At 32.1% G+C, this 13,727-nt stretch overlaps 1 protein-coding gene across 1 annotated transcript; it reads left to right on the plus strand.

Moving 5' to 3' along the window:
• The first annotated feature begins 233 nt into the window (after positions 1-233).
• LOC114291072 (putative diphthine methyl ester synthase) lies at positions 234-4,332 on the plus strand. The gene is made up of 7 exons (XM_028235101.2): positions 234-479; positions 767-1,009; positions 1,186-1,310; positions 2,300-2,529; positions 3,422-3,461; positions 3,582-3,673; positions 3,913-4,332. The coding sequence occupies exons 2-7, from the start codon at positions 860-862 to the stop codon at positions 4,101-4,103; spliced, it is 828 nt and encodes a 275-aa protein (XP_028090902.1). The 5' UTR covers positions 234-479; positions 767-859; the 3' UTR covers positions 4,104-4,332.
• Positions 4,333-13,727: the final 9,395 nt, after the last annotated feature.

Here is a 13,727-nt window from a genome sequence, read left to right on the forward strand (position 1 = left end):
AGTAATCAAATCAAACAAATTTTTCCAAATTTTTTTTTCAAAACTTGTTTGGTTTATAAGTTTTCCAAACAAATCTCTCTCTTATACACATTAAATCAATCACTTTTTTTAAAACTCTCTCTCAAAATAATTTTTCAAAATATCTTTTTAAAAAAAAATCAAATCAAACAAATTTTCATTCTTTTTATCTTAAAACATGTTTCTCAAATACAAACCAAACAAGCCTGAATTTTGGAAGCGAAATAATGGTTGTTTTGGTAATTCGATAGCTATATAATCAGTGTTCATAGAAAATCCTCATCTCGGAACCCTATTCTTCCGCTGCGGCAAACCCTTCTTCCCACTCTCTCTCTCTCTCTCTCTCTCTCTCTCTCTCTCTCTCTCTATTTTGAAATTGTGATTGGTCTGACAATGTTCGTTTTTGTTTGAATTTGATCCGTCCTGTTGGATTTAGGTTGGGTTAACAATGGCTCCTAAAGGTACGTTCATGCAACTAACTCTTTAGTTTTTTATTTTTTAAAAAAAACTCAGGAGAGTCAATGTAACTGGGATTTAGTTGTAGGGTTTGGGATATATATATATATGTGTGTGTGTGTGTGTGTGTGTGTTTGTTATTTAACATGTTTACTTATACTGCTTGGGTAGTTGGTGATTTGGGTTTCTTAAGCTTGAATGTGTTTTAAATCATTGATGCCTCAAATGAAATAATTTCTTCTGCTATTGTTTGGTTAGTCTAGGGTTTAACGTTGTTCGTTACTATTATTAGGGTTTTGCTGATCTTGATTGAGGGAACAAGGAGGATATTGAGGGAGAGATATTATCTTCTAGGGTTTGGATTATCTGAAAGAAAAAAAGGGGGATGTTGTACATAATTGGTCTGGGATTGGGAGACGAGAAGGACATTACTCTGAGAGGACTTGAAGCAGTGAAGAGATGCAACAAAGTCTACTTGGAAGCCTACACTTCTCTCCTCTCTTTTGGCCTCTCCTCCGATGGTCTCTCCACTCTGGTTCGTTTCGCTTTCTGTTTGGTTCCTGAGAAACATTTCTAATAGAAAAATAAAAAATAAAGAAAGAGCAAGTAATTAGATTTATGATTTGACTACCACATTTTCTTTTCTTCAGTTTTATCTGATGATTCTTCTTGGGTAATTGAATTTGAATTTGAATTTGAATTCTTTTGCAGGAAACACTTTTTGGAAAGGTGATTACAATTGCAGACAGAGAAACAGTAGAGGAAAGAGCTGACGAAATATTGTCGGAAGCTCGCGTATCTGATGTTGCTTTCCTTGTTGTCGGAGATCCTTTCGGGTAATAAATTATGCTTATTTTATTGAAATTGGCATATCCCATAAGCTAATCTGAAACTTTTATCAAGTAGTTGTTGCTCCTATTGATTCATGAAATGCTATGCTTGAGTAATATATTTTAATTGTTTTTCTCTGTATGTCTGGTTTGTATTCATGTTGCATTCCATATTTTTGGTACACTAACTTGTGTGATTATTTGTAACAATTTTTAAAAAATGCTTAAGTAGGTTAATTATGCTCATTTACAATCATTACAAATTGTGGAGTTGATTATATATCATGTTTAGGATAATAGGCAACTTGTAACCCATAGATGTTCCTACTACCTGTAAGTAAGATCTATTCATAGTTGGTCAGTCCCCCCACGACACTGCTTCTCACTTTTCATGAATGTGTCTCCCCCTTTGCTTATGTGAGTTTGACCCGCCTTTGACTCTGCTTGCTTTTGACTCCCTGTGAGCCGTTTTACGACCTGACTTTTTCAGAGGGTTGGCGGGACATGGGAGCCTCAGCTCATGCCTTGGTTTACCGAAATCACCTCATAAATTCATTTGTGTCAAAAAATTATGAATAGCGGAAGTCAAGTTTGATGATGGTTGTTATCTATTATGGGATTTGTGTAGAGTTACTCAGATCTTTGCCTCCAGAACAGTTTCATGATTTTTAGTTTCTGACCATAAGATGTTGGGAAGTACACCCCGAGTCCCTTTGTGCAACATATGGAGTGTGAAATTGTGAACTCAAGCCAAAGGCATTGAGAGGAGAGGGGTGGAGGGGTGTGGAAGGGAGTTTTAAGTGTTTTTTTGTTTTTAGCTGTCTTCAAGAATGACGTGTGCTTTAATCTTTTGCTTTGAATGTTACTTGTAGGTGAAAACAATAATGAAAGAAAGTGAAACTCATCTTCTTTACTATTTTCCACAGGGTTGTTCCATATTGAATTTACTAACTGCCATCTCTCCCTTGTATCTCTTATTCTAATGTTAAACATAGAGCTACAACACACACTGATCTAGTTGTTCGAGCGAAGAAATTGGGGGTGTTTGTCAAGGTGGTGCACAATGCATCAGTGATGACTGCAGTTGGAGTTTGCGGTCTACAGCTCTACCGGTATGGAGAGACTGTTTCCATACCATTCTTTACTGAAACATGGAAGCCTGACAGTTTTTACGAGAAGATTCAAAGAAATTGCATGCTTGGATTGCACACTCTATGCTTGTTAGGTAAAAACAACCTTGTAAAGAGTGGTGTTTATGCTATCTATCAACCTTAAAATTTTTCTCAATTATGGAAATCATTATTTGCTTTCTTCCTGCAACCTCTTGAAACTTAAAAACAGCATATGCTGATATTACATGTTATTTTTGAACACTGTTCTCCCTCCTACCTTCAAAAAGAAGATCTAGAGTGCTATACGTTGAAAATTATGTAGAAAAGATTCTTACTTCTGTAACTAGACTTTTCATATGGTGTATGTCTATAATCCTTTGTATACACTATTTTATGGCACCAAATCCCTTTTACTCTAGATGCCGTGGGTGGCTGATGAATCTTCATTGTCCCTCCTTTTTGTGCTTTTCCCTCGTATTTAGTTCTCAATGCTTAGAGAATATGATATAAAAAATTAAATAAATAATAAAAAAAGGATATCAAGAAATTGTGTTGTACTAGTAAGGAAGAACGAATATATCTTAGTTAGATTGTTGATATTTGGCTCGATACCTTTAGATTGGAACCCATTAACATAACCGTTTTGAACAAACAGGATTTATCCTTTTGATTTTGCTACTGCCATGAAAATTTAAAAAAACACACTTCTTATTCTTGTTGGACTCAAATTGTTTGGATAAGATATCACAAAAGATTTCCCCTTGCGTTGTGTTTGGTTCATGAATTTGGGTGGGGATTTGAAAAGAAAAATGGTAAAGGTAAGCGAAATGTGAATGAAATATAACTATATTTCACACTTTTTTCCTTTTCCCTTCCAAATCTTTATCCAAATCCATAAACCAAACACAAACCTAAGATATTTTTTGATTTTTTGAATATTCACTATACTTTCTTGATTTTTTGTGGCGTATATAACTAACTCACTGCAAATGATGTAAAACACAGATATACGTGTGAAGGAGCCCTCGTTGGAATCCTTGTCCAGGTCAGAGCTCATTTTGATTTTGTGCTTTATTTTTCTATTATATTTTGCAAATCATGTATGCTTTTATGCATGCTACTGATAGACTAATTTTTTATTTGGTCTGCCCTATAATATCTTCAGAGGAAGAAAGCAGTATGAGCCACCTAGGTATATGACAATAAAGACTGCAATAGAGCAACTCCTGGAGGTCAAACAAAATCACACACAACCTGGTTGGTCCATTTGATTTTTCGTTTATATTTTGCCTTTAAATTTTGGCACTTGTTTAATGAATTTCTCTGTTTTCTTGTGGAATACAATTTTAACTTGAGCCCAAAAAAAAAAAAAAAAAAAAAAAAATCAAGAAAATTATATTTGGGGTGTGGCTCCTTAGTGATGGGCTAGTCATGGTGGATTTGAGTAGTCTAGAGTGAAGTAAATAACCTAACAAGTTTTTTTTTGAAATTTGCAGCATACAGTGAAGACACTATTTGTGTTGGTTTTGCTCGACTGGGAAGTGAAGATCAGATGGTAGTTGCAGGATCAATGAAGCAACTGCTCACTGTCGACTTTGGGGCACCACTACATTGTCTTGTCATAGTAGGTGAAACTCATCCTGTGGAAGAAGAGATGCTGGGTTTTTATACACTTGGAGGAAATTAGGAAAGAATTACACAGTTTTTGTCTTCATAAATTTATTGTTGTATTTTTTCCCGTCAAAAATTAAAATTAAAAAAAAATTATTGTTGCACCTAATCATGATCTGTTGGCTGTGATATCTTTGATCTACTTTTAGTTTAGGAAGTTGAAACCTTATTGTGGATATCTGCTGTCCTTTTTATGGCCTAAAATTATATTCAAATGAATGAAAGCAGTTTTAGATCTTGAACCACTTGACTTTGTTAGATGAGTATTTCTGTTTTAGTTGGAAGAGGGTAAATTGTTCTTGTTCTATTATTATTGGTAATTTCATATGATTAAGGTGAAGGCACCAACCATATTCCAATGGGAGAAAAAGCATACAGAGAATTTTCTAGATATTTCGTGCCCCTTTTTTGCTTCTATTTATCTTTTGATGAGTAGCATTTAGTTGCTCAACACAAGATCAAGAAGTAGAACCCTACAAAAAGACTCTTATCAATTCGCTCCATCCGCAACATAGCTTCTGCGATGGCCTCATTTTCTTCTCATTCTCTCTTGGTTTGTCCTAGGACTAGTCCTTTTTCTGAAGAACACTCTCTTTCTCTCTGCTGTATTCTTGCTAATGTTTTGTGCTGAAAGAGCATTTCCTTGCAAATTTTTGAGGATCATGGAGACAGTCCTTGACCTTAGTTTGTCTTAGGCTTAGTTTGTGCCTACAAAGTCAGAAAAAACGGGACTGCCATTTAAAAAAGAACATACCATCACGGAAGAAAGAAATATACCCCAATATCTTCCTATAGGCCAAACCCAATACAACAAAAATCATCCATAACGAAGTCACTTTGATCAAAAGCACACATTATAGTACCGTCTTTGCTGAAAATCCAAATGCTTCCTCAATTGGTTGTTATGGAAGTTGAGATACATTCTCTTATTGAATTCATCACTTACGAGATTCCATGTTTTCTTGTCAAAAACATTGTTTGGTCTATTCCCCAGTTGAGCCTGCTCAATAGCCTAGTCTGCAAATATCTTTTTTAGGGATGGTGATTACCTTGTCCTTGAGACTTGAACCTAAAACCTCTCATAATTTGAGCTCTTATACCATGTTAGATAACCTTTAATATCAAAAAACTTAAGTTGTAGGGAAAGGGGATAACAATGCATATCCAGTTACATTCACTACCAATAATAGTCCACATCAAAGTGATATTATAAAAAATAAAAAATAAAAAATAAAATTGAAAAGAGAAAAAGGGGGAGCCTACTAAGGCTAAGAATTTTGATTACAAAGGCCATAGAACTAGGAAGAATCACAAAATTAGGGGGCCGATCTTTGTCATGAACCAGAGCTTCACACAAACAAAAACAATCGAGCCACTTCTATTTTCAAATCCAAGGCGATGAATACAACATTAACAATTTTCACCTCAGATTTTTGTTATTGGTAGTTGCAGTGGTATTTTCAAATTTTATGTATGCACATCACACATGTCTAATTAACTTATTGTTCACAACTATTTTTTAGAAGAAAACGAAGAAGAACTCACACATCCAATTAATTCACTGTTGAAGAATAAAATTCCTATAACATGCAAAAGCACTAAACTCTGGTAGGACACCTTGTTTAGATTTATACTCGAAAAATGTTCTTAAGAGTATAATGCACAATCCATATCCACTTTGTAATGTATGCAATCGTGGTCTACAGTTTCTGAAACCTTAAAAATCTACATCCAAAACCATGCTCTAAGTATTGGTATAGATTTTATCTATATTGTTGATACGTATGATCCTAAAGCAGACCTATCACGTGCAAAAAGAATCAAATGCAATGACAAAACAAGAATGTGAATGCAAGAAATAACAAGAAGCTTGGAAGCCAAATCATTCGATCATAAGTTATTTTGTTCAAATTTGTAATTTTTTTTTTTGGTTTTGTTGTTTTTGTTTTTGTTTTTTGTATGTAAGAGATAGACATGTCTATCTCACAAGTACCTGAAGCGTGTTTCAGTCAATTTTTTTAAAAAAATATTAGGACATGTATGAACATGGTATGAACATGTGTCTGACACATATTGGCAAGTGTTCGACACTAGATCAATATAGACATGTCGCCTTCTTATTAATATTGGCGCTTCTTAAATGGCTTCAGAGTGGCCTATATGGTAGATTTTTGTTTGTGCACTTAGTTTTGTGAAATCCATTATTTTTAAAGTATAAATATTTTAATGAGAGGTATTAGTGGTTTATAATAGTAGTTTTTTTTTTTTTTTTTTTTTTTTTTTTTTTTTTTCTGATGAATGTTTATAATAGTAGTTTGGTGGTGAGATTTTTAAATGAAAAATCTAACTTATTCCTTTCTATTTATTTTATTTTTTTATTTTTATCTCAACATTATTAATTTTTGATTCATCTAATTTTAAAAATAGATCTTTTTATCCCATTTACCATATTTCCTCTTTAAGCAAAACAAAACCACCAAAAAAAACAAAAAAAAGGTGTGGCCGTCCACCTCCATTCCCTGTTGTCCTTTTATTGATGTGCCATGGCATCATCTCTTTCCTTTCATTTTATATTTAAGATAAATTACAAACGCACCCATTAAGATTTACTTAAATTATAAATTATCTCTTATAGTTTTAGAAATTATATTAAGCTCCCTAAGATTTTTAATTTCATAACAAATAGATCATTTTATTAATAAATCATCAAGTTAAATAACAATTTTTAATAATGTTAAAATTTAATTTCAATTAATAATTCAGATAATTTTATTATTGTATAGGTGAACAGTTAGAAATTTCAATTTTTTAATTAATTCTGTTAAATAAAAAATTCTGACAGGAAGATATTTATAATTTTTCAAACCACATGGTATAATTCGTATTTTAAGTAAACCTTAAGGGGTGTATTTGTAATTTACCTTTTTATTTATTTATTTATTTTTATGTGGCTCGAAGACTCTTTCTATAAATAAGGATGTAAATTTTGCCCGGCAAGGTCTATGTCAAGCCTCGTGGGCTGTTGCCAAAATTTGGTCTGGGCCATGGACAAAAAAATTAGGCCCAAACCCAAGGAGTATTCGGGCTTTAGGCGGGTCGGTAGGCCTGGGCATCGACTTGGGCTTGGGCAGGTTTGAACAATTTTTTTTTTTTTCTATCAAAATTTTATTATTTTCTACTGAAAAAGACACCGGGCGTCAACGCTAGCCTCAAGTGAGCCTTAAGCGGATTGATGAGTCGGGTCCACGAGCCGGGCCAGGCTTCAAAATGATGGCACAGGCAAAGGACTAGGGTCTCAGGCCGGGCTAAGGCCCTAGCCTAAACGGATGGGGCCCATCCCGAGCCGCAGGCGGGTTTCGGACTGCCCACAAATCGTGGGCCATTTTTACACTCCTACTTATAAATTTGAACAAGTTACCTATAAATTGAACAAGTGAGGGACAGGTGCTCATCTACCCTCTCACCTTGCTTTTTCTTCATTTCAACTCTCTCTCTCTCTCTCTCTCATTGTGATATAAATTTTGATTTAGAGTGAGAATTAATAATTTTACAAAAGAAGAAAGTTGTAAATTTTATCAGATCTTATATACCTTTTATCTTAAAATTTTAATCCATCATTTTTGGAGATCTATGAAGTAATATCAGATGATTAAAGTGTTGATGACAGAGGAATTATTTTGAGGTAACTGGATGGTATACATATGCCTCCTTTATATCTCTTTGCAAAGAGTGTTATTTTAATTACTTCTAATTTGTGCTCCGTTTGTTACACTAGTCATTTGATTAATTTTATGAAATTATTCTATATTGACAATGTTGATTTGTCTAACTAGATGATGTAGGATTACTTTGTAGATGGATCGAGTGAATCCTGCCAATTAATAGCTTGCACTAATATGCCTGGATAAACAGTTGTGCTTGAGTAAGGTGAGTGGAGGCTAGTTACTTAGTCATGTACTGAGTAGGATTGTGTATTTGGTCTCGAGTTTATTTTTTTGTCCAATTTGGTAAATTGCTTGCTAATTCAAATCAAATTGTTTGCTATGTTGTAAATTGTTGGATTCCTGTTAATTTATTCTCTATTCGAGTATTGTTATTCCTGCCGTATTGTGTATAGGGACGGATCTAGGATTATGTATTTGGGGGGCTACTCTATAGTTTAAAAAATTGGGGGGCTACTCTATATAATTTTGAAATTATCTACAAAAAATTTGGAGGTACGAACTCCTATAATTTGAAGTAATTTTAAATTTTTTAATATAAATATGATATTTTTCAAATTTTTAGGGGTGCGACCACCCCCCTATCCCCCCTTAGATCCATCATTGATTGTATACTTCTCAAGTTAATTTATTTTTCAAGTGTGGAGTAATTTAATAGCGATTGAAGTTAAAGCATTAAATAATTTATTGAGTTAGATATTTGGGGCTCACCACTGTGTTAATATTTTTGGAGATAATTATATAAATTATTTTTTAAAAACAATTGTGTAAATTATTTTAAAGATAATTTGTATATTTGAAATTATTAATTATCTGAAATTGTAATTTGAAATTTATTTAATTTATTAACAACTCTAGAGTTGGAGCGTCACAAGTCATGGATTCTTCTACAAGACCTTTTTTTTTTTTTTTTTTTTTAGGGAGGGGGGGGGGGGGGGTTCATGAATACTTCTACAAGACTTATTAATATATTTTGAAGCCCATTCTTTGTATGATTTGACCTCTTCAAAGACAAAAGTCCATACCAAATTGAATGGCTTGCAAGCTTGTAATTTGCTTCATGCCATATTGTTTGCACAAAAATTAACACATAAGGTTGTGGATTGCGAGTATGCCAAGGCAAAATATTGCCTACGTGAAAGATAAATTTAATTTCTAATCAAATGATTGTGTAATGACCAAGGGAACAAAAGTCTTTTTGTCCTTTTCTTGGTTCAATGAAGAGAATTTCAAATCTAATTTTTAGTTAGGAAACAAAATTAGTAGAACGAAATAACAAATAGAAAAAAGTCAAGTTTTATATATTCAGGTGGATTAAACATATAAAAATGACAAAAACAAGTTTGAATTAGACAAAATTGAATTACAAATTATTGTAAGCACAATTTAAACAAAACAAAATGTCATTGATGGCCAAAAAAATAACTAATGACACAAATATTAACAACGATGATGTTCGCTAAGCTAAGTTATGGTAAAGATGCCTTTTAAAAAGACAAATTAGCCTAGTCTAATTGCTATAATGACACGGATGTCGATTTTTGAATATGATTGCTTGAGTGGATTGATTGGATGTGTGTGTTTTGGTTGAATGTGGAAGTGGCTTCACTTTGAATCCTCTTGAAAATTCTGGCTGACCTCCTAAAAGATAGGAACCACCTTCTAAAATATCTTCACTACTTGTAGTTGTTGGGATGCTAGAATGCCTCCTAAGATGTCACGTGTCTCACTTGACTCCTTCTATGCATGATGTTAGAATATTTCTCAAGAATAGGATTGATTACAATCTCCTTCTGATTGAAGTCGTTCAGTGGTGGGCATGCGTAGTAGATGATTAACAAGTGTCCTTTGGTTAAAGTTATCTCATCAAAATAGGTATTGTTAAAGAAGTCTGAAATATAATTATTGAATGAAGAGTTAGTGGTTTCTCTTTGCATGAATGCCACCCACATGTCCTCCTCCTGTAGCCTTTATTAATCACATCCATAATTAATCACATTCATGTATATATATATATATACTAACATATAAACTCGTGTTATGCACGGGTTAGACAAATAATTAAAAATAGATTTAAAATTAAATAATAACGTAAAATTTATTTAAACAGTACAAAAAAAATAATTTAAAATGAATTAAATTTTAACTATTTTATTAGTATATATATTACAGTTGTTATGTCATTAATTGTATATTTTAAATTCATAATAAAAAATAGATGTCATAATTTAATTGGTAAAAATGAAAAAAAAAATATAATAAATTAAAAAAATTATATTTATGATTAAATGAAAATACATTTCGTTTTATAATTTTTTAAATTTTAGTTTATTCTATGCTTACATTTTAGAAATAAAACAATATATGTATTTTGATAAAATTACAAAAATCAGTCAAAAGAACAATCAACTTACATAAAAATTAATTAATTAAAATTTAAATTATTTTCAATTGAAACATGTACAACATTATAATATTAAATAAAAGTATAATGTTCACTTTATATAAGTAAAATAACTTATTTTTCCGTCTTTTCCCGGTGTGGGATTGCGTAAAACAAAAGTTAACAATTATTTGGGTAGGAAGTTTACTTCCAATCAAGCAATCTCAGTCGTTTAATCTTTAATTAGGTCAATCTTTATTTTTTATCTAATCAAACAAATTTAACTAATATATTTTGATAAAACCACTAAAATCTTAATTAAATCAGTGAATCACTCAAACCGAAAACGGTTCAGCCTATCGGCTAGGTTAAAAGACCAACCAACTTATACAAAAATTAATTAATTAAAACTTTTGAATTTTATTTTAATTTTAAAAATTAAATGCCTTAAATTGAAACATGCACAACATTATAATATTAAATGTGAGCATAAGGTTTTTATAATGAAACAACTCATTTTTTTTTCTTCCTATTTTCCCATATGAGATTGTAAAATAAAAGCTAACAATTGTTTAGGCAGGAAGTTCATCTCTAATCAAGTAATTTCAGTTGTTCAATTTTTAATTAAGTCAATCTCTAATTTATTTCAAATCAAACAAATCTAACCAACATATTTTGACAAATCCACTAAAATTTGAATCAGTCAAACCGAAAAAGATTCAGCCTAATCAGTTAGGTCAAAAGACTAACCAATTTATACAAAAATTAATTAATTAGAACTTTTAATTTTATTTTAAAATTTAAACCGTCATGAATAGAAACATGCACAATACTACAATATTAAAATAAGAGTATAAATTTCACTTTATATAAATAAAATAATTCATTTTTTCTTTCTTTTTTCGATGTGGGATATAAAATAAAAGCTAACAATTGTTTAGACGAAAAAATTATTTCTAATCAAGCAATCTCAACCGTTAAATCTTTTATTCGGTCAATCTTTAATTTATTTCAAATCAAACAAATCTAATAAATATATTTTAATAAAATCGCTAAAATCACTGTTAACTAGTGAATTACTCAAACTAAAAATGGTTCAGCTAATCAATTAGGTCAGAACACTAACCAGCTTACACAAAAATTAATTAATTAAAAATTAAAAAAATTATTTTGTTAAACTTTAAATTGTCTTGAACTAAAGTATGCACAATACTATAATATTAAATGGACGTATAAGATTCACTTAATGTAAGTGAAACAATTCATTAAATCAATCTCAACCGTTCAATCTTTAACTTATTTTGAATGAAACAAATCTAACTAATATATTTTGATAAAATAGCTAAAATCACGATTAAACTAGCGAATCATTCAAACTGAAAACAGTTCAGCTTAATCAGTTAAGTCAAAAGACTAACCAGCTTACACAAAAATTAATTAATTAAAACTTTTAAATTTTATTTTATTAAAATTTAAATTGTTTTGAATTGAAACATGCACAATACTATACTATTAAATATGAACATAAGATTCACTTTATGTAAGTGAAATAATTTACTTTTTCTTTTTTTTCCCCGATGTAAGATTATAAAATAAAAATTAAATGAAAACTAACTAATAAAAATTTTCTTAATTATTTAAAATTAAAAAAAATAGAATGAAATACGGAACACTCACAAAATTACTCATTAAAAATTTCCTTCTGTTTATGCATAGGCTTGATTCCCTAATTTCCTAGTCATGCGTATTGACCACTCATGATCATCCCAATTTCTAGAACAAAAATGTTTGAGACCTCTAAAATAAGAGCTTTAAGAGCATCCGTATCAAACTAGCTAGTTTGATGATACTGTTCAAACACGGGCCTTCATCAATTTCGCTACAGTAGATCGCTAATTTACGAGTGCTACAGTAACTTATTACAACAAGCGAGGCACTGTTCATCACTACAAAATGGAAATTAGTGTTACCGGACGTCCGGTCGGTCAACCGGTCAACGCTACAAATGGCAATGGGCCGGGCCGGGGCCGGGGATCACACTCCCCATCCCCGATCCCCGAAGGCAAAAAAATCCCCGTCTTTGCCCCCGATCCTCTGCAGGGACACCATCACCCCCCACCCCCGTTCCTTATCGGGGATCGAGTTTCCCCAACCTCGAAAATCCCCAACCTGTTTGTTTGTTTGTTTTTTTTTTAATAATTTTGTTCAACACAACAAAAAATTTTAATCTGTTGTTTTCAGTATATTTCATCATCATCATCAACAATCATCATCAACAACTTTAAAAATATATATATATATATATATATATGAAATTGTTCATTACACACACACACACACACACACACACACACACACACATATATATATATATATGTATCTGTCATCATCATCAGTAAACAACTTTAAAAAAATAAAAATAAAATAAGAGATCTGAAATTGTTCATTACACACACTCACACATATATATATCAAAATTATCAACAATCATCATCCCCCCCACACACACACATGTATATATAAAGAAAGAGAGAGAGCTTCATGGTTTACGATCTGTTCAGATTGGTGATCGGTGGCAACAGTCACGATCTGTTCACGAGCGGCGGTGAGATAAGAGTGACATGCATCGGCGTTGTGTGTGTGTGTGTGTGTGTATGTGTATGTGTGTGTGTGTGTGAGGCGAAAGCAGCGGCGGTGAAGGGAGGAGTGACAGCCATCGTGTGTGAGAGAGAGAGAGAGGGAGACGAAAGCAGCGGCGGTGTAATAACCCTCACCACTATTACTGCTAAACTAAGACTGATCATGATAATTGACTGAATTGACTGAAATCCTGAACTGATTGATTGTCTGTATCTGTTTAAGTGCATTTCTATCTGTTCAACTGTCAAATTATCTGTTCATGTTTTATGCCTTAAACTGCAAATTGAAGGCCTTATCAGCGGCCGAATCTGAACTGGATTAATGTTTTATGCTAATTAGGGTTTATGTGATTTTATGGTATACTTAATTGAAATGTGATTCTGTATGATTAAATTGGATTAAATAATGCTAAACTACAAGAGTTGGCCTTAATTGCAACTTTGCCACTTAGTGGCCCACTTCCTTACACATATTGAGGCTTGAATACACTTAGGAAAAACATTTCCTCAGCCATTTTCTTGAGACAAACCGATCAAGAGAGAGAGTGAGAGAGAAATTGAGTTCCATCTTGTGAATTGCTTGGTGAATTAAAGAAATTGAAGGTTGATTTCATAATTGAGCTTCCTACACTTGATATTCAAGGTCCAAGGTAGAGAATCCACCTTCTTAAACTTGTCTTTAAGTTAGTTCTTGCTTGATTCTTGTTATATTGAAAATTGGAGTCAAAATTAGCTTAATATGTTGAATTGTAGCATATATCATGCATGCATGTCTACATTGTTGCATTTTGAGGTTGATTACATGGAATTTGGTACATGCATGTTCATATTATTGTTATAGTCCATGTTTTCATCTTGTTTTTGGAAGTTGAGACTCATTGGAGCAAGTAATTGAA

This window comes from Camellia sinensis, chromosome 6, assembly GCF_055761805.1.
Source record: "Camellia sinensis isolate YWXY chromosome 6, ASM5576180v1, whole genome shotgun sequence".
NCBI classification, from domain to species: domain Eukaryota; kingdom Viridiplantae; phylum Streptophyta; class Magnoliopsida; order Ericales; family Theaceae; genus Camellia; species Camellia sinensis.